This window comes from Fopius arisanus, unplaced genomic scaffold (assembly GCF_000806365.1).
Source record: "Fopius arisanus strain USDA-PBARC FA_bdor unplaced genomic scaffold, ASM80636v1 scaffold00005, whole genome shotgun sequence".
In the NCBI taxonomy this organism is placed as follows: Eukaryota; Metazoa; Arthropoda; class Insecta; order Hymenoptera; family Braconidae; genus Fopius; species Fopius arisanus.
The window spans coordinates 953588-975289 of record NW_011887744.1 but is presented as its reverse complement, the minus strand read 5'-3'; the positions used below and the strand labels follow the sequence as shown (position 1 = coordinate 975289).

Genomic DNA, 21702 nt, shown 5'->3' with positions numbered 1-21702 from the left:
GAAATTTCATCCCAAAGTCCAGTATATGTCGGCGACCACATGAGAAAGGCCCCCGGCTCAAAATAAACGCAATAATTCCGAATATTTAGTACTACCTAGTACACTACTATTCACTGAAAATGGCGGAGAGTGAAAGCCCAAAAGCCCAAACCGATTCTCCTATTCGAAAAAAGCAAAAAGTTGAAACAACACCTGATAAAATTCCTCGAAATGATTCCACCGACGACGTAGACGAATTCCTCAAACAAGTTCCAAATTTTCAAGTGGAGAAAGTTTTGAGGAATGACATTATGAATAAGCGAATAGCATTGCAAGGATTATTCAAAGGACAGACCGAAACAGTGTTGGTGGTTATGGAAAAAAAGATATTCCCGGAGGAGCCGGAGATTTTACAGGGATTTTTCGATAGCAATACACGTTCGAAGAAAAATTATCGGAATGATGTTTATCGGGGATACGATTGGTTCCCGGCGAGCGAATGCAACGGTAACAAGTGTTTATTGTTTTCAATTTGACATTATTAATATTCATATATGTATATTTGCTAGATACTTTGAAGATTGTATTAATCTAATTCTATCTTCCCCGGGTTTCTCATTTTTCAGGTTTGAACGTAACAATAACATATCCTGCAACTAAGAAGCATCTTGAAAAATGGTGCGCACCACGGTATTATTTAATTGAAGAGACACCGGAATTGTTTGAACAGGTCACTCTACCGAGACGCCTTGCAGCATCATTATCCCTGCAGGTGAACTGGATTTAGATATTGAATTATTTTCATATGTTAAAATTTGACGACTGAGGACTCACTCTTCACAATGCAGTATTCAATATTCTGGTCGTTATTTTCAGTGGGTGGATAATATTTTGAATGGTACAGCCGAGCTTGACAGAGTCATATACAATGACAAGGACAATGACACGGGCTTTGTTTTGGTGAAGGATCTCAAATGGGACGATCAAATTCAAACTCTATATTTATTGGCAATAACAAGGCAAAGAATACCTTCAATTAGAGAATTGAATGCCACTCATCTGCCTCTACTGAAAAATATCAAAGAAAATGCGTGTAAGATTATTGAGGAGCGATACCACGTACCGAGATCAGAATTGAAGATTTTCTTTCATTATCAACCGAGTTTTTATCACCTCCACGTGCATTTTACAAGTTTTGGGGTAGAAAATGCTGGTGAGTGATGAAATATTCATTTTTCCTCTTTAATCTATCAATCTTCAATTACTTCACTCATTCCATTTTTTTCCGGCCTTTCCCTCAGGTGCAATTATTGAAAAAGGACATCTATTAACAACAGTAATCAATAATATTGAGATGGTGCCCGATTACTATCAGAAGGCAGTCCTCTTATTCCGCGTCCCAAAATTATCGGCTTACCAACCCTACGAAGACTACTTAGAAGAAAAGAAAAGTGTAAATTTGTCACGTGAATCTGTATAAATCAAACTTACCCCGAAGCCAGTATTTTTGTCAACAGAAAAACACGCCTGGCCGAGCAACAATGTTGAAGATGAATTTTCCATATGATAACCATCAGAATATCTTCGAATAATTGAATCTTTATTGAAAGACGTCAGCATTGTTTTCCTTATTCGCAACATAAGACGATAAATTAGCATTCTCCATTCACATCTGATGCTTTTGTAAAACTATCAAAATCATATTTTTATAAATATAAATCTCGTATTCTCTGGATTTTTTTTGGTATCATTCAATGAATTCCAACATACTTCAGATAATTTTCGTCGTGAGTTATTTTTCTTAGAATATTATCGCATAAGTATATGGGAAAATGAATAAAAAAGGATATGGGTCAAATAAAACGTACGTGAAATAATTTTTAGGCTTTGATTCCTTCAGATACACACGGATGTGTACGTAATTATGATTGAAATACTTATATAAAAATGTTATTCGACACGATACGACGATACGACGAATCACACAGAAAATGATGGCCTCAGGATGCACGACATTACAGAAAACCACCGGTAGTTGTTCCTCCTGATTCTTGTTTGTCGATTTTTCCCCATTTAATAATAATAATAACATAAGTAGCCGTTGTGTTTATGACGACATGACCGTAGAGATCATACTGTAGTCTTATCGGTTACTGACTAGTAGCAGTTGTGGTACTCTTGGCCAAATAATGTCCAGACTGTGCATTTCATTACTGACGTAAACAACCATTTGAGTAATTCTGAAAAATTATAATGGGTATAATTTCAATAAAAATGAACAACGTAAATGTATGATATATTCCTGGCATTACCTCATGTTTTAATTCGAGAGCCACTTTTGACAAAACCATTTCGACTCTTTCCATTTCTAACGTGTATATTACCATTATTTTTGCTCTTTCGATGTTCAAATAATACATCATCAGAGTCGGTATCCGATTCTGATAATACCATTTTATGGGTTGAAACTGGAAGAAGACCGTCTGCACATTAACATAAGTAGTCTGATCATTGAACATTATGTGATGATATATCTACATATATTTTCTAAGAAGTTACAAATTATTATTTCATCTACTCCCAAGAACTGGAGGGAATTGAGTAATATCTACAGTAGAAAATAGAGTTAATTGAGTTATTATTGAATTTTAGTGTCTCGAAATGTATAAAATCCATGGTCCATGCTAAACGTACATGCACTTCCATCGTCCTCTGGCTCTGGTTGTAAAAGTGAATAACGTGCTGGTTTCTTCTTTGGTCTGGAGTGTCGTCTACCCGCGCAAATTCTCTGACACATGCACAGAAAAGCCCAGGCTAAGCTTACCCAGCAAACCACCAGAGACATCAGGGCAATTATCACATAGAGAATGCTCCAATCTATTTTATCGTCATTAATATAATTAGTAATGCCTTCGAATGATAATAAACGATTAGCCTCGTATAAATCGATCGAGACATTCCGTCAATATTATGAGAATTAAAAGAAATATAAAAGAATTATCTCTCAAACTTTGAGTAAAATTTGACGGATGCCTTCGAACGGATTTTTACGAAACTCAATAATTATAAATAATGTAAAGAATTACCGCAATTGGATTCGCCATTTCCGAAGTACTTTTGAATAAGATTTTGCATCCAAAATGCATGGCAGAGACATTGCCTGGATTCCTCATCACACACTCCATGCCCCGAGCAATTATTTTGACAAATGGCAGTGTCAATCGATGTAACAGATAGCTGCAGGAGTCCAGAGTCTTGCCACAATTTCTCTCTCAACCGTCGTACAACTTCAATCCCTGGTAATGATATTTTTTTACCTTTTTCCTGAACATAGAACACCAATCGCGCCCGCCCAGTCCTCTGTTCTGCTTTCAAATCTGTCATTACGATGACAGCCTCCTCTCTCAGTAACATTTGGAGCTTGAGCACGAGGGAATCCTTCTGGGATTCTGTCAACGAATGCGCTTCAATATTCAGTGTTAATTCAACAAGATGAAGGAGTTGTGGATCTGGTTTTACAATGACTGAAGCAGTGTCTTCAGAGAATAATCCATCGTCATCAGTGACTTTTAGCTTGAAAATATAGCGACCAGGTACAACATCAGTGATCATGAGAACAGGCGATTGATCAGTACCTTCGATGATGTTGCCGATGGCTAAACTCGTTGGATCCCGCGTCCAGTGCCACTTTCCAATCATCAAATCGTCACTCGATTGAGATCCATTTATTATCAATGCATTAACTGGTGCAACAACCACTTGATCACCACCCGCATTAGCTTTTGGCGGGGCATTTTTATTCTGCGTTACTTTAACATTAACAATGTCCGAGTCTTTATTACCATTGTCATCAATAACAGTCAATTTAAATGTGTAATCTCCTTTAGTTAATTTCGTAACATTCGTTATGGACTCGTTAGCAGCGGAAAATTGAACTCTACTGGGGCCATTGACTAATTGCCAATGGTACGATACGATTTTAATGTCATCCATACTCTTACTACCATTCAATATCGCTCGAGTATCTGGGAGTGCTATTGTAATATCTCCACCGGCATCTGCTGTTGGGGGTTTATTCGTTGGTGGTTTGACAAACACGTGAACTTCAGCGGTGGACGACTGTTCCGAATCATCAGTTACTTTCAGAACGAATGTGTACATTCCCTCCTCAAGATTTGATAATTGCAAATAAGGTGTTCTCGTATTCTGCATATCAACAGCTTTATTTTGATCGGATGGGCTCTTCGTCCACTGCCAACTTGCTATTCCTCTGTCATCGGTGCTCAAATTTCCATTGAGTGTCAATGTATTCTGAGGTAGATAAATTATTATGTCTTGACCAGCATTAGCACTCGGTGGATAATCAGTGACTTTAAGTACAGTGATATTGGCGAACGTTGAATTAGATATGTTGTCTGAATCTTCAACGGTCAGTTTGAACGTGTAATTACCAGCTATCAGATTATCCAATTGCAGTGTAGGTGTATCAACTAGATTGGCTTGATAGCCTATTGGTCCTTGCTGAAGCTCCCAATGATAGGATATTATTTTGTCATCGTCTTTACTGTCAGATGCATCGAGCACTGCACCGGTATTTGGTAGTTTAACGATCTGAGAGGCTGGAGAGACAATGGCTATTGGAGGCTGATTAACTCTCTTCGGTGGAAGAACATTTACATTGGCGTAAGCTTTTCCATATGCCGTCGGGCTGTTTACTGTCACCAAAAATCTGTACAAGCCCTCCGATAAATTACTGAGTTTAACTGTAGATCTATTCTGATCAATCATTGTTCCAGTGTGTCCTTCTGGTTGACTTAGAAGACTCCAAGCGTAATTGTAATGCTCATTACCCTGTTCAGCAGGTACAGTAAATGCTGAGAGTGTCACAGCATTTTCTGGTAAACGAACTTCTTTGGAAACAGCAGATACTATGAGTTGTTTGAGTGGTGGTTTAGTCTCGGGCATCAATGACGATACTTTTTCCATCGACGGCTCAACTCCAACAATATTCCCAGCCAAATCACCGGGATTTATTGAATCAATAGGACCACAGGTATCTGCTATATTTCGTTTGAATCCTACGGCGCATTCACACACTCCGTCGTCATTTTTATCGTGTTTAATACAGATTTCGTTCTCTTGGCATTCGGATGTGTCCAAACAAGTTACTGAATGAAACATCATGTGATCTCTGGCAGCAGCCTGCATCAATAATGGTGAATTGTCGTCCATTTCATCCACAAGGTCCCTCCACCTGATGTCTTCATCCTCCTCAACTGGCTTAACTAATACCATACTCGGTGGATCACTTAGTGTTGATAATTCAGGTCGATACAGGGGTGTACACATTTTTGAGCTTGTGCATTGCACATGAAAACACGTGCCATTATGCATCAAAGCTACGTGGCAGTTGCTCTCTGAGCAACATGTATCAACGCAGGCTTTCATTCCCATCACGAAGGGTTTTTTCGTATATATACCGAATGTTAAATTTCCTCTCGGTGTATAACTGGTGAAGACACGTCGATATAGAGTTGGACAAGGACGTTGGCGAAAAGATTCTCCATCCCAGTCATCGTAAGACCCAAGACAACTTGCAAGGCATTGAAAAACCACCAACAATTGAAAACAATTCCTCATTATTTCCTTTCCCTTCTGCATTGTATTACCTGAGAGTAGATCCAAAGCCGAGTAAAAAAAATGAGAGATAAAAATAGTCTTGTGTCACGAAATTCATAAATTCAGAGTACACACCGTTTTTAACGCTCGTATGGATGTGGCTGTTACCAATGAATTATTACATGTGATGTTCGTCGACTCTTCCCAGTGACTCAGGAGTCTTTCACTGCGATGAAATATCGAGCTCGTTCATGGATTAACAATTGTCACAGCTCGTCGGACTGATAGATTGGTTATTAACATAACAGATGTTACTTCTTCTGAAATAAATCCACCAAATGAACACACGTCAACTACAAAACTGAAGGAAGCTTAGCATAAATTAGCTGTTGAAATACAACGTATTGGTCTGCAATTATATTTTATCAACGCTCTAGGGAAGCTTAATCGAGGCATTCAATTGTACCATAGGGGTAATTATCATACTTCCTGGAGCGGGCGGGATGTAGTCTAAACCACCAGCAAATTGTGTCCGAGATAAGCAGAGACTTGCACATATCTTCGATATGTCACCAGTTGTTTTATTATTATAACCTTAGGGATTATTTGTGTGGTATTTTTTTTATGGACTTACTTCATTCTCATTTCATCGAGTCGCTTCGTCGAATTATTATTTCAAATAAATACACATGCTCGTGTTCCCACCTGTCATCAGTCCACTATTTTTTGCCATTTATACTTTGACAATTTGTATACACATGTACATAATACACTCGCATTTTATTAACACTGAGTATAAACGTCAAACCAACGTGGAAACATCTGTGTAGAGACCTCGATCGAGGAGGTTAATCATACCACATGATTTTTAGTACTCCCTCCAGGGCAGGGAGGACGTCATGATCTATTTCTCTTTTACTCAAAATTACCCTATTATTATTACTACTATTCTACTATTATATTATATTATTATTATTATCCGTAAAAGGTATAGCACCATACAGTGGAAATAAACATTCATTCATTATTATTACATTACATTATGAATATTAAATTCATTCAATCATAAAGAATCTTTGAAGATTTTGATTTCACTGTCAAAACAAAATTGTAACTCTTCCTGAAAAAACCCCTCAACATTTCTAATCCAGTATGTTTATCTTCGTACTTATGTTATACTACTTTATGATAAGTGTCTGATGGAAAATAATTGTTCAACATGTTCTCAAAAAATTCAGAGGGTGAATTTCTACGTGGGAAGTGCCATGTAATTGAGTCCAGTCTCTTGCGATTGAAAAATTACACGAGAATTGATTTATTTCGTTATCAGTTTGTTTTCTGACATTTTATTTGTACCTATCTACCTACGCCTTGAATTGCGCAGTGATAGAAGCACTTATACAAATTCAAAACATCCAAAGTGACAACACGTGTACGTGAGAAATTGAGTTTCTTACGTTTTGTTTCTTTTTCAGTTTTTTATCGTTTCCTCTCTGTCGTCTCAGTCCAGTTTATACTAGCCGTTGTATTGTGCTAACGACAGTGAAGTCTTGGTTGCAGTGATAGCAGCACTTCTTGAATATCAGTCCTGTCCCTTTCTTATCCCTTGTCTCATTCTGAGTGTTTGTTATATATATTTTATTTAATATCATATAACTGGAAATTATTGAAAGGATGTCGGCATCACCAATCGCAAGGCAAGCTACCCAAAGCCAAAATATACCTTTTAAAACAATTGTTATTCATGATCCCAATGAAATGCCTATTGATTACTCTTCTACTCCTGGAGGTACCATTTATTCAACAACACCTGGAGGTCAGTTAACATATTTACAAGACTTATTTTATTTATTAACAAGTCCACATCTTTCAATTGATTAATTCCACAGTGAAATAAAACAGCGTGAGTTGACTCAGCTCTTGAGGTTTTCCAAAATTTCTTTGCAATTGATGGAGATAATTAATTTTTTGTTATAAAGCTTTTTGCGGTATTTTATATTTTTGTGTTTGGGTAGCTAACGCTTGTTCTTTCGATATCGAGAATCTATTTAAATATTCGTGGATAGATCACATTCTGTTTGTCGTTTTTAATTAATTTGAGATTATAATTGAATATTGATTACTTACTAGTCAGCATCACGTGACATTCCACAGTCGTTCAAGAGCTGTCGCATTTCTCACAATCAAAACAAATTCTATTTATCGGCAGTCCAACGTGTACCGGAGACCTTCGAGATAAGTTTAGCGCCTGCACTCCGGAGGTGCATATCGTGTCATTTTTTATTCATTCAATTTCGTCAATTGCTCTATTATATTTAAATGTTGACGTGGCTTTTGAATACCATTTATCAGATACATGTGAGTCTGTAACATATGTTTAATGGGTTATTCAAGGTTTCAAGCATAAATTAATTCTTGTTTTTTACTATTTCCCTCATTCAATTTTAACATCGCAATTAACGGACACGTTCGGAATAAACAATAACAAATTTCTTAAACACTTGAAACAGGAAAAAATATCAGCGATAAATTCATGAACTTGCAAATGAACATTTTGTTGCATTCACCTTTTTACGGCATTTTTATTTTCCAAATGTTATCCGTCTGTTAGTAATTCATTTATTCAAACTCAATGATTTTTTATCAACCAAGTGTTTAGATGAAGGTAAACATTTGGAGACGGAGAAAATAGGAAAAAGCACAACGAATACGTTCCAAAATCGTTATCAATACTCGGAAGATAAAAAAATAATACAGTAGCAAGTAGATAAGGTTTTACGACGTATGAGTCACATGCAAGACTCGATAGTACTGCACTGCTATAAATGAGGGCAATATTTAAGTTATTAGTCATTATTTATTGAGAGCTATTCATCTCAGAGTTGTGTTAACATTTTCCCTCTTGATTGACATTGGTACCTCATTGGGGCGAGTAGAGATTGACTATGAAAGACGAAACAAAAGAGATAATAATTCATTTTATTATGATAAATAAGTGATACGTGGGACTTGAAGAATTGAACTGCCTGGGCGCGTAGGAGATAAGAAAAACTTGTCGACGGAACAATAAATATGACAGACATGTATTAACAAAGACACTGAGAGAAAAAACCAGTCGTCTCCAAGAACTTCAATGAAATAAAATATTCTTCTATCAGTTTGGAAAATTAATCCGTCGGAATTTCCCAACAAAATTGCAAAGATGTTTTATTTATCAGTGTACAATAATATCTGTAGGATATCTTTTTTATTTTTGAATGCAGGTACTCGGATAGTATATGAGCGGGCCTTTTTAATGAGTCTCAGAAAATCCCAAATATCGAGGACTCCACCAACAAATTCAACATTGATTCCAGTGGATTTGTTGAAGAATACCGCAGCTATCGCACCTGTTATTTCAAATATCTGCAGTAAATCGAAAAAGGGTTAGTAATTTTTTTACCCGACAGAAACTTATTACTATTAATTATTTATTGTCATTACAGATATTCCAGTGACTGATGAGACTTCAGAGCAATTTCAAATGGACATGTAAAAAATATTTGGCTGCTGTAAACCGTGATTATGTGTACTGTATTCATAATTACATACGATAGAATAATCTCTGCCCGTGTGCCTAAAATATAAGTTTCCATTATTTCAATGTAAAAAAAAAACTCGTGTAAATGACAATAATTTCACAATAAAAGAATTTAAATTATCCGTGGACTTTTATTTAAACAATCGACGTACGTTTGCTCACTGACAATTCAATTTGTAATAATGGATTTGGGAAAAAATAATTTGCATAAACAATAGTAATTTTTTAAGTCACAGAATTAATTTTTTTACAGTATCAATTTTTTTTAACGTAACAATTAAAGAAAAATGTTGATGTTCTACTGGGGTTGTCCCGTTGTAAAAACATTGTATATTTTGAAACTTTTGACAGGTTAGATCGCGCAGGCGCAGAGTGTTTGAAAATTCCACGTGGTGCCCCCCCTCGTTCCCGTCGGTGGAGCGCAACCCACAATCAGACCGCAATCCACAATCAGAGCTGATCAGTTCTGTCCGTCCTGTCTCACATTAATTGACAAGAAACAATTCCAGAAGTTTGTCTCGTTCCGCTGTATAATTTGTCCTCAGTCCCCAGCTCTCGTTGCCTCTCATGTTCGTTCAGATTATCCACTGTTCAATCATCATTCAAATATTTTTGCGAAAGACAAGAAATGATATAACCTCATCCGGTGAAGTGGCCAGTGTTTTGTTCTTCAGAATGTAACAAAAACAAAAGTCCCACGACTTTGATAATTCAACAGCTGATTCTCCTCGAGTGCAATGCAGACATCATCATGTCGAAACGCTTTGGAAAGGGTCTCGAGCCAGAAGCATCACCATCAGCGAAACGAGCGAAGCTGGAGCTGCCAAAGCCTCCAATTGTTTCAAGAAAAGCCTCGAAGGACGATGAGGACATGTGGGGGGATGATCTCCTCGAAGAAGATCTGGAGCATATAGATCTCATAGCGTCCCAGGCATGCTCTCAAGAGGTGAATGTCTCGACTGTAGATTTGAACCACCATGAGCCCAGAGCAATCGTCAAGTACGGGAGTTTTCTACTGCCGGGGCCTTCAACATCGCCAGGACCCTCCACCTCGGGGCTGGCCAATGGTATCAGGATCAATGGGAGCAGAAGACCGGACGTGTCAGGCCAGCCAAGAGGCAAGATCCAGAGATTAAACTCGGACTTGTGGCCTGCAGCTTCACAGAAACTGGGGTCCTCAGAGGTAGTTGGTGATATCGATGATCTTCCCACCATTGATCAATTCAAGGGAGCTCTCATCTCTCGATCGAACCTCAACTCGACATTTCAAAGTCAAGTCAATAGTCAGGTGAGTCGAGGGGAGAATGTGGACCCTCAGCTTCAGCTGCTGACTGGTGAACTCTATTATCTGAAGGAGAAGCTCAGGAAATCCCAACTGAAAGCTGAAAAGGAGAGGCTTGATGCGGAGAAACTTCTTCAGGAGGAGAAGAGGAAGAGGGAGGAAGACGTGAAAAGCCTCACCAAGGAGAGAGAAAATATCAAGACCAAGTTGGAGCTTCAGACCTTCGAGCTTGGGAGTCTCATGGAGAAGTGCAGGTTACTGGAGAATAATCAGGTGAAGCTAGTGCAGCCTTCGTGTTCTGCGGTGTCTTCCCCGAGGAATAAGATTGTGAGAAGTGCCTCGGCAGTCAAAACCACGGTTGAGACCAGTGTCCAGGTGGATCTCAATGTCAAGATCAACTCGGAGCAGGCAATGGTTAATTGCTATCCTTTGGAGGGTATCCCTGCGAGGACTTTCGAGGCACCTGTCCCTGAGAAGTCCGTGGTGGATGTCAAAGTCGTGGAGAAGATCGGCAGGAAAAATTTGCCGATTCTTCAGGAGGAGGAGACCTTCAGGATATTCGAGAATCCTGAGCTTGTCAAACCCATTGTCACTGTTGTCGATGGGAGACAGTTGAGCACAGCATTTTTTTGGGGAGACCTCACTGCTATCATGAGGAAGACTACCGTCGAGATCAACTCGAAGGATTGCATGCCTATTATCAATAAGATTGTTGCAACTACAAGAGAGCTCTTACTGAATGTCACTCTAGTCCTTAAGAAAATTTCAACGGCAATGAAGAATGACGACATTAGAGACATGAACGATCTCTATTTCTCTGACTGCTATGATACACAAATCAATTATTTCCAGTCATTGCAGGATGCCAACCCCTGGTGTAAAGAGGAACGAGGGATCGAGGCAAGACGAGCCTTTGGGACACTCTCCTGCATCGCGAAAGCCTCTGATTATCTCAGCGAATACATAACAGGAAAATCAACACTCATAACTGCTGGCGACGAACGATTTCAGAGATTTTCCAATCAGATGGAGAGGTACAACGCATGGGAGAAGAGGGGACATGAGTTTGAGGTCCTAGAGATGATTCTGGAGTTTGTAACGACCGTGGGTCTCATCAGAAGGTCCCACCAATTTGCTGGACTAATTTGTGCAATTGTTGTGACACTTCGTAATGCCCAGGGCAGAGTGGGATTTAGTAATCGAGGGCTCAAGTATGTCGGAGAGATATTCAGAGAAATTGTTTTCTCGAGACCGCTGTTACAGTGTTTTCTTCCACTTACTGATTTACTCAGTTGTTTCTGTGGTGCACAGATCTTCAATCTCAAGATTTGCCCTTCACCGACTGAAAAATCAGCGATAGAACTGTGGAAAGGTGCGCAATATTTCACGCCTGACGCATGTCCTCTAGCAATCTTCATGGTTCAACTGATGAGATTCAAACTCGACGAAGTGACAACTATAAAACTTGCCTTCTCCATGCTCTCATTCGTCGACAAGGCATTCCTATTGAACAACATTTCCTGGCCCGACGAATCCAATGTACATAATTGTAGAACAAATCTATTAACGTGTACAGTAACAATTTTGTATAGCTGTTCAAAGATTAATTTGGAAAAAGTTAGGAGTAGATTGACTGAGAATGAATGTCCCGGTAGTGGAATCTGGAGGAGATTGGATGATAATTTCTGGACAGGTGTGAGGAGAGAACAGTTTAATGCATTGAGGAGTGGAATTCGTTTTTTGAGTTTTTTGGCGAAACGAGATCCAGACTTTATTGTGAGGGCCAGTGACATGGACGATCTTTTTCTTCTTTTTATGCGGCAAGTAACGATGATTGAGGGATTTACATTACATGAGAATGAACGTGAGTGTTAATTATCTCAAAACCTATTATTCACGAAGTGACACTAATTACTCTTTCCACTAGGTTGATAAAAAATTTTCCTTGTATCCTTTTGTTTGTATTTTTAAAAACAAAATTACCCTTAACTCTCATTACAAACTAAAATCGAAATCTAATTGATTTTTTTAAATAATTGCTGATGTTTAGATTATTCAATTATTCTTGTAATTTGTACTATTGGAGGACGGTTTTAATATTTCCTTTGACTATTGAGCATTTGAATTCAAATTGAGATAATTAATTCATTTTTGATCCAGGTGAAGCCCTAGCTCTGATCACTTCTACAATCGCCCTCGACAAGGCATGCTCTGGTGAAACCACCACACCTCACCCCAAACTCTTCACAACAAAAAGTGCCTTGAAAAAAATTCCGCAAACGTCAAGAGAAACCGAAAACTTCTGCAAGAAATTTCACAGCAGTCGCGTGAAAAACGTGATCAAAAGATACAAAACAAAACTACAGTAATTTCCTCTAGCTCTAATTTAATTTATGCAACAATGTCCCAGTAATCACTCAATCATAAAATTCAATTTCTCATTTCTGTAAATAATTGTATGTTTTTTCATAAAAAGTGTGAATTTTTACAGCTCTGGGACAATATATTTTATACACTTTTAAATAACTTATCGCATAATAAGAAAGAAATATTCTCTTTGATTTTAAATTAATGGATATTAATCACTGAGTTCCTCCTCATCGCTGAAGTACTCGTTCTTTTTGAATCTCTTTCTGGGTTTCGAGTCGTGATTGTTCTCATCGTACTGTCCGGTGGCGACTTTGTACCTGTATTTCTCGAGCTCAAGCTGTTCCTGTTCGTGTTTTATGGCTGCACTGAGGGTCTCGGTGTCTCCCTCATCACTCTCTTCAGATTCTTGAGCACCTGAAGTTCCTCGTGGTTGCCTCAGCCCCTCATCGCTGTCTGACTCGTAGTAACTTGTGCCCGATTGCTCCTCTCCACGTTTATTCTTTTTTCTTACTCTAGTTTTTTTAGGAGGAGGAGTTCTAGGTCCTAGGGTGTTATGAGTGCATATATAAGAGAGATGTCCCTCCTCACCACATTCCCAGCACTGGGATTTGTTTGGATATTCTCGTCTTCGAATGAATTCTGTACTTCGACCGTTGTCAGCTGCTATCGAACTTTTTATTGTTCTTCCACCTAACTTCAATATTATAATTCATTAAATTCAAACATCGATCGAAAGTCAATTATTAATTAATTATTTTAGAAATTACTTTAAAAAATAGAATTTCAAATAAAATACGAGATTGTCTAGATTATCCTTGAATATTCTCCTGTTGATTTAAAAATATTTTCACATTGATTTGTAAATTACCTCAGTATTGTTTAAATTTTTGGCGCAATTCACTGCATCTTCAGGCATCAGAAATAATACAAAAGCCACTCCCTTGCTCTTTCGCGTTCTCCTGTCTTTTAAAACTGTTACTCTGAAATTGAATAAAGTGATTACATGAATTAATAAGCACCGGAATTTTTCAGCTGCGATTTTACAATCTTCATTCGTCTCTACCAATGATTTTGGGGGTAATTTCATACTTTACTATTTTTCCGTGATGTTCCAGAAGTTTGTGAATATCATTATTGGTCAATGAGAATGGTAAATTCGATATATAAACTGTTGATTTACTGGGTACGATGCCGCCACTCATTTTTTAAGAATTCTGACAATTAGATAACAATTAATAACATTTTTATGCTAAGGATGTGAGTTGAAACTATTGGAACTTGTAAACAACAGGCGGATAATTTCAGACTGACAGGTTTTTATCAGAGGGTTATGCAGTGCTCGATATTGCAGATTCGTGAGGAAATGACAACTGAAATTGTTAGTGCACACTGAGAGATGGCAGGATTACTACTTATTCAAACAGAATTAGAAATAGAACATAATTCACTTTCCAGTCCATGCTTTTTAGTAAAAAGTTTTTACTATCAGGAAAGAGTATATTTATCGAATTAATTGCCATCGATTTTAACACTCGAGAATGGATTGAATTGCATCGGGTAATTCATGCAATTCAAAACATACGCATCGGTTTACAATTTTTATTGAGTAATGGAATCGTATACTCGAGGGTCGTCTTCGTTCCCAAGACGACACCCGTAACAACAATTTTCTATTTTATTCACCCTAATTTACGTCTCCCTAATTTACTTTATTTATACAAAAATTTATTCGAGTAACACTGGGAATGAGTCGAAACCGTTTATTTTGAGAGTCATTTATGCTCCTGGGGAGGAGAAATAATCGTAATGAATAGAAAAAATTTTTTTCTCGTCACGTAATTTGTTAACTGGCAAATAGTTGACGGACACATTTAGCAATAATATGTTCTGTGCAAGGTCCCACGCGTGTACTCGTCCATTTAAAAATACTATAAATAAAATTGTTCGTGTAGATGTAGTGGCCAAATCCGTTATCGGTGTATCAGTGGAGAATGAAGAATTACAAGAGCAGAGCGCGTGCTCCATTGAACTTTGGGATCTCTCAAAGATTTGTACGAGTGAGATGAGAATTGTACCTGGCTTTTGGCCAGAGTTACGCAACGACAATGTCCCGTTGACCTGCTTAAATGGCCTAACGTCATTTGCCCTTGCTTCTCGTTCCCAGGGATTGAATAAATTAAATTCATCCCTTTTCACAATTCACCATCATCTACACACCGAACAATTTTCATGATCGATAAAATTTTACTCACGACCTTTTGAAATAAATATGACTTTTACATAATCCAAGGGTTTCGAATTCCATCGATCACTGCAGTCGTATCTCCCGCTGTTGGCGGAGATTGCGCGCGCAATCTTGACATCTAATTTATGTCATGACAGGAGTAAAAAATTATTCAAAATCCCTGATGCCTTCGAGTTTCGGCGGTATTATAATGCAATAATCACAGAGGAAGAATTGATTTCTGTAAAAAAAAATAGATCAACTTCGTCCTGACATCTCGGCCCTGACACTGGGACGTCGCTGGTTGGCCCATTTCCGCCGGAAGTGCGGCCGAACCTGCGGGAAAGTGCGGGCAATTCAAACAGAATTTGCAAAATATTAATGGAAATCTCGATGGAAGTGAAAAAATCATGATGACAAAAGAGACAAAAAATTGCAGTAAATTTAACAGAATGGCCACTGCCAATTGACGATTGTGACATTGAGAGGTGGAGAATTCAAGTGTCAGGGTTGATACTCAGTGATATGTGCGCAGAAGTCGAGCACGTGACCTGCGCAGCTATTCTTAGCGCAGCTTAGGGTCGGCATAATCGAGAAGAACACTCGTCTCGATCACTCGTCGTCCGGCGCGCGTCCACTACACACCTTAACACTTGAGGAGGATAATTCCTTTTTTCTTCCTTTAACCGAAAGAAAGTTTTAAACCCCAATACACAAAATGTCTCTCGCGGATCCCGTGGCTTTTGCCAAGGATTTTCTCGCTGGTGGTTGTGCCGCTGCTATTTCAAAAACAGCTGTAGCGCCGATCGAACGTGTCAAGCTGCTTCTTCAGGTACAGCACATCTCCAAGCAGATCGCCGAGGACCAGCGTTACAAGGGTAAGTTTGAATTTATAAATTTTAACCTCATCTCCAATTGGTGGTTATGGTTTTCATCGTCGAGTCATCTCCCATGTGGTATCGCCCACCGCGTGGCCCAAATGGAGATGCTCTGCGATTAACTGAATTTTAAATAAATCTTCAAATTCCTCAGCATGTGACGGATCTACGGGTGTCAATGTCATCGGGTTGGGACGCGTGTCGAGGTCACGAGTCATTCTGTCTTTCATCCATTACTGGGGAAGTTTTTCCGTTACGTAACGCCCCATTTTACACATGCAGAGAAAAATAGTAATGAGGCGAATCTCATTTTCTTTAGCTCGAATAATTCCTGAGGGAAAAGGTTTTGGGGATTTTTCAAGGGTTTATGTAACGAAGATCATCACTCGATTCTTACATAACTCGAGTGCATGCACTTTTGTCTTTTGGCAAATCGGATCGATAAGAGACAATCCAGAGGGCGTTTTGCCTTCTTCCTCAATGGAATGAGAAGGAAAATGTTCACTGGTTACTGGCGTCGATCGATGACGATGCGGTCCAACATGGCGGTCCATTTTTTCTTATGCCATGAGGCCGAGAATGAATAAATGGTGTGAGGGTTCTAGACGTCTCGTCCCTCAATTCATCTTTAATACAATCTTTGAGTATACAATCGGGCCTTATCAGGAGATGATAACAGCCATTTGGGGCTGAATTTAAAGGATTTCGAGAATAATCAGAGATGAGTTCATTCAATTTGAAGTATTATAAAAGGGACAAATACGGGTTTGACCTCAATTTCACGTGAGGGGAGTTAAATGTCCGGTTACATGCGGTTACATTCGGACTTGACTGATGCTAGAACCCACTGGGAAAGATGCCAACTACTTTAGAATCCTTCAGTCACGATAAATGTCAAACATGTCCTGTCATGCGTCAAACTAGTTGAATAGTTCGATAATGCAGAGGAATAAAACAGTAATTTGCACTAGTGCATCCGCCATTTTGGGGGCATAGCTGAGGTTAGGCTCCAACGTGGTCAGTGTCCCTTTCAATCGATACCTTGGGTTAGTGAGTACCTGGGGGACTTGCTGCAATGAGATTTTTCTTTTTATTTCAGGTATGATCGACTGTTTCGTTCGTATCCCAAAAGAACAGGGTTTCCTCAGTTTCTGGCGTGGTAACTTCGCCAACGTTATCCGGTACTTCCCAACTCAGGCCCTCAACTTTGCCTTCAAGGACAAGTACAAGCAGGTGTTCCTCGGTGGTGTTGATAAGAACACGCAGTTCTGGCGTTACTTCGCTGGAAATCTTGCTTCAGGTGGTGCTGCTGGTGCCACGTCACTCTGCTTTGTCTATCCACTCGACTTTGCCAGAACCAGGTAATTAAAAATAATTCCCATCTCCGTAATATCCAGGAAAGGAATAGATCAACTCGCAAATTCAATTGCACTCAATGGAGTCGAAAAATTCAATTGTGTTATCTCCATCGCATTATCTCTAGACTAATTGCAAAGTCGAACTGATAATATTGAATCCACAAATTAAACTCAATTATTCATTATCTTTCGATGTCAAAGAAACGTTTTTGATTGAGTATTCAAACAGTTCTGTTAGATTATCTGTGGAACTGAGTGAAATTCTTGGAATTCGCATAACTGAAATAAATACAAAACTGAATTCTCAAATATTTCGATTTTTTCTGTCGCGGCAGATTGAGACGATTTTTCAATCAGCGATCTCTGCTTGAGGGATTACTCATTTATGGATATATCACAATGAAAAATTATGCCTTTGTAATATAGATTAGCCGCTGATGTGGGTAAAGCCGGTGGTGAACGTGAATTCACTGGTCTCGGCAACTGCCTGACTAAAATCTTCAAATCTGACGGTCTGGTTGGCCTGTACCGTGGATTCGGTGTATCAGTGCAGGGTATCATTATCTACCGTGCTTCATACTTCGGTTTCTATGACACAGCACGTGGTATGCTCCCAGACCCGAAGAAGACTCCATTCCTGGTTTCATGGGGTATTGCACAGGTGAGTAAATTCAAGGATAGAACAATCAATTGACGACTGAAATTAAACCAATAACTATTTTCTCCTCAATAGTGTGTCACAACTGTCGCTGGTATTATCTCATATCCATTCGACACAGTACGTAGGCGTATGATGATGCAGTCTGGGCGTGCCAAGTCTGAAATGCTCTACAAGAACACTCTTCACTGCTGGGGAACTATCTACAGGAGCGAGGGTGGTGGTGCCTTCTTCAAGGGTGCATTCTCGAATGTCCTCCGTGGTACTGGTGGTGCCCTTGTATTGGTACTCTACGACGAGATCAAGAACCTCCTCTAAACAGTTATATTCAGTCCACAACAACAACAAGAACAACTGAAACAACTTTATCCCCTATTTTTTTTTCCCCCCTTCACCCATTCACTCGACAGAACACCCTGCGACCCCTCACATCCTTCATCATCAACAGTAATCACCGGAATAATCACGATTGAAACGTGATAGATGTCAAGCAATTGGAGGAACCGGAAATAAATAGACTGTCCACGTCCGAGTCTCTGGATATCATCTACAGTCATTGGAGAAAAAAAAAGGAAAAACTTAAAAAAATACTCGAAGACAAAGGAGAGAATAAAACTTGTCGACAATTTCATGAATGAAAACAAAAGAACAAGTTAAAGTCGTTTGCAGAGGCTTTGAGGCCTCTCGGCTCTCAATTAAACAAGCTTTAACTCAATTCTGTTTCAGTTTTTTTTTTCGTTCTTTCTTTTGTTAATTTATTGCCGGATTCAGTATTCTTTGCAGTGACTCCCGGTACGACATTATTTAAATGAAAAAAAAAAATAGTTGAATTTTTAATTTAATGAAACAATTCCTCGCTTGCGAGTGGATCGCGGGCGTGGTAACGACATTTGTGAAATTGATTGGCACGTCCCTCAAAACGACGACTGCCTAACAAAAAAAAAAGGAAAATAAATAATTTAAAAACCACAAAAACTAGAACATTCATAATTTAATGTAACGCTATCCAGCGCGAGTCAGTGGGCTCATCATGTTGATGAGTAATTTAAAATAATTGAGGACGATGGTGAAATTGTAATGAGGTAAAAATGCAAAGAAAGTTAAACCTAATTAATTTAAACAGACATGAGAGGGACGCGCGACGATTTATAAATAAACAACATAAAGAACCATCGACGACGATGGCGGGGCGCGTAGACCTGGGCTGCCCCCGCCCTTTATTCTCGGCCCATTGTAGATAATTAATAATTCGTAATAATTACATGAAGAAAAACGAGGATGCGATCATTGAACGATATCCATGAACAAAAAGTACACCGAGTTTAGGGGGATGATTAACAATAAAAATCAATTACTTCGCACTCCAGACAACAACGTGTAAGATAATGACTAAAGATCAATGAGTCTGTGTATGCATCTACTTCTGTTCATGTTAGGATGTATGCAGATCAACTGTCAAATCAATAAAAAAGAAAGAAGTGGAAAATTACGTTTTATCGTCGTTATTTCTTTTTTCTTTCAGCTCTTTGGGTAATTTTTCATTACATCATTTTGGTGATAACCGTGCATTCACGTGATGATTGAATAATATTTGTCTAGCCGGATTTTGTCACTTGCAATAAATGCGCGGTATCTCAGGGCCAGGGATCGAGGTTGATCACGTGCCAATGTACTACCTGAGTACGTCATACCGATTTTTATCAATACCTCAATGAAATTCCGTCATGCGAAATCATTTGGATAAGATGATTGAAATTTCTCCTCGTATTTTTTATCTAGGCGATTGATTTATTAGGGAATTTGGGGGAATATAAATATTTCGGGCTTTCAAATATTTAGAAGAAGTGTCAAACCATTTTATCAGAAATTGAATGAGATTTTTGTATTGAAAAAAATAATCTAGCATAAACTTTTAATTAAAAAGTTTAATAAAAAAAAGTCATTGGCATGACTCAGCACCCCCATGCTCTCCTGATATCCGGAATTAAAATTTCTGAAACAAATAAAGATGAATAACAGATAATTGAGGGGAATCGACTCAATTCTCAATTTCACTCATCATTTTTTTAATATTCTTTCGTATCTTTACAGTCACTGTATTCTTCTTTGTTTTTCACTGAATATTTTCTGTCAAATACAAATACAAGGTACGCAGACAACGCGATTTAGTCTCCGGATTTGAGATGGCCGCATAAATTAAACGACGAACATTGAACACTTACACGTAATTGGCATCGAATATCTCCATTCTGTTTTTCACAATCGATACAAAATTTTTCAAGTGCAATAGAAATGGAATGAGAGAGAAATAAATGGGTGATATGAGGTGAGGGTGCATGTTGATTATTTACAGTGTGCTTTAGAGATAATTTTTCTTAGGGAGATGGTCATACTGTTGTCCTGTTGGAATCACCAGCCAGCATGTCGAGGATTCTGCTAATTCCTGGCATATTTAGGAAAGTCCCGAGGATGGGAACTCTGCGGAGGAAGTTTATAGCTACTGGTAAAAATCCACTGTAACAGAAATAATAAAATCAATGTCATACTAAATTATTTCATTACAAATAATAAAGTAATCATCACATAAAAAATTGTGTCACGTCAAATGTTGTCATTAATTTGCTATAATTTCATGTCGACTCACCTGAAGAGAAGTACAAAACCGTAAATTTCGAAGATCATTCCAACAATTGGCCATCCAATAAGGACAATTATAACTCCACCCAAAAATGCAATACTGGCCTTCATTTTGTGCCTTTGAAAGAAGAAACTGAATGTTCTTTTTGGGCCTATGACACAGCCCAGACCAGATATGAATAAAAGCTGAAACAAGCATGATTTCCATGATTCAATCAATTCAATTAAAAAATGCATAAACGAAGGAAATAATTACTTACATTTCCTATGGCCAGAAGTCCCTTGTCGAACAGCAAAAGGACCCCCAGGAAAAGAAAGAACATTCCAAAACCTGCGAGACCCACTCCAATTTCTGCAACAATAAAAAATCATTGAAATTCCAGGAATACAAGAGATGTTAATCAATCCCCATGGGTTTTACATCAATGCATCTTAATATTTATACATCATCAATTAAGGGGGTCAATAAAATTAATATAATTCACGGGTAATTACTTACTCTGCGTGTCAGTGATCTCGAACATATTTACAATTAATTAGATTCTCCTTTTCTACGAAATATATTGAGTGTTTATGGTGAATAAATATTGGGCAGCGATCCTGCCACCGAAGGGTAACCTAACCTAGCTCCACGTCATTCGGAGTGATTGTGGCACAATCGGTGTACCATATGATAGCCATATGACGTCATGACAGCCAATTGCCCGGGAAAAAGTCGTTCGGATTCATCGGATAATTCATTTCTCCTTATTAGGGACGTTAATTTCTCTCTTCGTCACTCACTGTAGATTTATGCCAACGAATATTTTTATTTCATTTCTATCTTCTCTTATGAATCGTAATACGACGAAAATCGAAATTAATATTCACTCCGAAAAAAATTCACTTATGAATTTCATTTTTATTCTCATTTGAATTTATAATTAATTGATGCGGTCGTATTCCCTTTTGCTGGTCGAGTGGAAAACCGAATGGGTGAAGGGAATTTGAGGTGAAAGTTTTTAATTTAAATTTTTTAATTGAAACATCTGAAATAATTCTCAGTGGAAAAAATTAAAAGCGATACTTAAAATCATTAGCATCTTTGGATTTAGAAGGAGTTTTCAGGTTTTTTTTA

The 21702-nt window shown here is 38.3% G+C and overlaps 7 protein-coding genes across 10 annotated transcripts; 4 read left to right on the top strand and 3 right to left on the bottom strand.

The window, feature by feature from the left end:
- Positions 1-65: 65 nt before the first annotated feature.
- Positions 66-1714, top strand: Dcps (Decapping enzyme, scavenger). Its single transcript, XM_011315751.1, has 4 exons — positions 66-486; positions 606-751; positions 856-1192; positions 1281-1714. Exons 1-4 carry the CDS (start codon positions 120-122, stop codon positions 1457-1459), a joined length of 1029 nt encoding a protein of 342 aa, XP_011314053.1. The 5' UTR covers positions 66-119; the 3' UTR covers positions 1460-1714.
- On the bottom strand, positions 1563-6404 carry LOC105273355 (dyslexia-associated protein KIAA0319). 3 transcript variants are annotated; one of them, XM_011315752.1, is made up of 6 exons: positions 6233-6404; positions 5734-5918; positions 3066-5648; positions 2674-2856; positions 2292-2462; positions 1563-2219 (listed from the first exon to the last, which is right to left on the bottom strand). In XM_011315752.1, the coding sequence occupies exons 3-5, from the start codon at positions 5638-5640 to the stop codon at positions 2293-2295; spliced, it is 2928 nt and encodes a 975-aa protein (XP_011314054.1). In that variant the 5' UTR covers positions 5641-5648; positions 5734-5918; positions 6233-6404; the 3' UTR covers positions 1563-2219; position 2292. The 3 variants fall into 3 exon arrangements, with proteins under 3 accessions (XP_011314054.1, XP_011314056.1, XP_011314055.1); XM_011315754.1 differs by having other exon boundaries at positions 2292-2447; XM_011315753.1 differs by lacking the exon at positions 6233-6404 and adding an exon at positions 6085-6143.
- Positions 6405-6904: 500 nt separating this feature from the next.
- On the top strand, positions 6905-9298 carry Thor (eukaryotic translation initiation factor 4E binding protein thor). Its single transcript, XM_011315750.1, has 3 exons — positions 6905-7414; positions 8862-9023; positions 9084-9298. Exons 1-3 carry the CDS (start codon positions 7273-7275, stop codon positions 9131-9133), a joined length of 354 nt encoding a protein of 117 aa, XP_011314052.1. The 5' UTR covers positions 6905-7272; the 3' UTR covers positions 9134-9298.
- Positions 9299-9621: 323 nt separating this feature from the next.
- Positions 9622-12983, top strand: LOC105273350 (uncharacterized). The gene is made up of 2 exons (XM_011315746.1): positions 9622-12324; positions 12621-12983. Exons 1-2 carry the CDS (start codon positions 9930-9932, stop codon positions 12827-12829), a joined length of 2604 nt encoding a protein of 867 aa, XP_011314048.1. The 5' UTR covers positions 9622-9929; the 3' UTR covers positions 12830-12983.
- On the bottom strand, positions 12860-14178 carry LOC105273351 (zinc finger CCHC-type and RNA-binding motif-containing protein 1). The gene is made up of 3 exons (XM_011315747.1): positions 13920-14178; positions 13699-13810; positions 12860-13524 (listed from the first exon to the last, which is right to left on the bottom strand). Exons 1-3 carry the CDS (start codon positions 14030-14032, stop codon positions 13039-13041), a joined length of 711 nt encoding a protein of 236 aa, XP_011314049.1. The 5' UTR covers positions 14033-14178; the 3' UTR covers positions 12860-13038.
- A 1472-nt stretch (positions 14179-15650) lies between these two features.
- On the top strand, positions 15651-19437 carry sesB (stress-sensitive B). Its single transcript, XM_011315749.1, has 4 exons — positions 15651-15932; positions 17032-17293; positions 17717-17951; positions 18024-19437. Exons 1-4 carry the CDS (start codon positions 15773-15775, stop codon positions 18264-18266), a joined length of 900 nt encoding a protein of 299 aa, XP_011314051.1. The 5' UTR covers positions 15651-15772; the 3' UTR covers positions 18267-19437.
- A 465-nt stretch (positions 19438-19902) lies between these two features.
- LOC105273348 (vesicle transport protein GOT1B) lies at positions 19903-21245 on the bottom strand. 2 transcript variants are annotated; one of them, XM_011315744.1, is made up of 5 exons: positions 21085-21245; positions 20846-20937; positions 20593-20771; positions 20342-20462; positions 19903-19941 (listed from the first exon to the last, which is right to left on the bottom strand). In XM_011315744.1, exons 1-5 carry the CDS (start codon positions 21107-21109, stop codon positions 19933-19935), a joined length of 426 nt encoding a protein of 141 aa, XP_011314046.1. In that variant the 5' UTR covers positions 21110-21245; the 3' UTR covers positions 19903-19932. The 2 variants fall into 2 exon arrangements, with proteins under 2 accessions (XP_011314046.1, XP_011314047.1); XM_011315745.1 differs by lacking the exon at positions 19903-19941 and having other exon boundaries at positions 19991-20462; positions 21085-21243.
- Positions 21246-21702: the final 457 nt, after the last annotated feature.

Bases quoted from the DNA above. Each gene is read 5' to 3' on its own strand.
- Dcps (XM_011315751.1), top strand. From the start codon at position 120: ATGGCGGAGAGTGAAAGCCCAAAAGCCCAAACCGATTCTCCTATTCGA. The intron at 487-605 runs GTAACAAGTGTT...CTCATTTTTCAG, and splicing joins CCCGGCGAGCGAATGCAACG to GTTTGAACGTAACAATAACA. The intron at 752-855 runs GTGAACTGGATT...CGTTATTTTCAG, and splicing joins CAGCATCATTATCCCTGCAG to TGGGTGGATAATATTTTGAA.
- LOC105273355 (XM_011315752.1), bottom strand. From the start codon at position 5,640: ATGCAGAAGGGAAAGGAAATAATGAGGAATTGTTTTCAATTGTTGGTG. The intron at 2,857-3,065 runs GTAATTCTTTAC...ACGATAAAATAG, and splicing joins AAATGGCGAATCCAATTGCG to ATTGGAGCATTCTCTATGTG. The intron at 2,463-2,673 runs GTACGTTTAGCA...GTTAATGTGCAG, and splicing joins AGAGGACGATGGAAGTGCAT to ACGGTCTTCTTCCAGTTTCA.
- Thor (XM_011315750.1), top strand. From the start codon at position 7,273: ATGTCGGCATCACCAATCGCAAGGCAAGCTACCCAAAGCCAAAATATA. The intron at 7,415-8,861 runs GTCAGTTAACAT...TTTTGAATGCAG, and splicing joins TTATTCAACAACACCTGGAG to GTACTCGGATAGTATATGAG. The intron at 9,024-9,083 runs GTTAGTAATTTT...TTGTCATTACAG, and splicing joins CTGCAGTAAATCGAAAAAGG to ATATTCCAGTGACTGATGAG.
- LOC105273350 (XM_011315746.1), top strand. From the start codon at position 9,930: ATGTCGAAACGCTTTGGAAAGGGTCTCGAGCCAGAAGCATCACCATCA. The intron at 12,325-12,620 runs GTGAGTGTTAAT...TTTTTGATCCAG, and splicing joins TACATTACATGAGAATGAAC to GTGAAGCCCTAGCTCTGATC.
- LOC105273351 (XM_011315747.1), bottom strand. From the start codon at position 14,032: ATGAGTGGCGGCATCGTACCCAGTAAATCAACAGTTTATATATCGAAT. The intron at 13,811-13,919 runs GTATGAAATTAC...ATTCAATTTCAG, and splicing joins CATCACGGAAAAATAGTAAA to AGTAACAGTTTTAAAAGACA. The intron at 13,525-13,698 runs GTAATTTACAAA...ATAATATTGAAG, and splicing joins AAAATTTAAACAATACTGAG to TTAGGTGGAAGAACAATAAA.
- sesB (XM_011315749.1), top strand. From the start codon at position 15,773: ATGTCTCTCGCGGATCCCGTGGCTTTTGCCAAGGATTTTCTCGCTGGT. The intron at 15,933-17,031 runs GTAAGTTTGAAT...TTTTTATTTCAG, and splicing joins CGAGGACCAGCGTTACAAGG to GTATGATCGACTGTTTCGTT. The intron at 17,294-17,716 runs GTAATTAAAAAT...TTTGTAATATAG, and splicing joins CTCGACTTTGCCAGAACCAG to ATTAGCCGCTGATGTGGGTA.
- LOC105273348 (XM_011315744.1), bottom strand. From the start codon at position 21,109: ATGTTCGAGATCACTGACACGCAGA. The intron at 20,772-20,845 runs GTAAGTAATTAT...TGCTTGTTTCAG, and splicing joins GACTTCTGGCCATAGGAAAT to CTTTTATTCATATCTGGTCT. The intron at 20,463-20,592 runs GTGAGTCGACAT...TTTCTGTTACAG, and splicing joins GGTTTTGTACTTCTCTTCAG to TGGATTTTTACCAGTAGCTA.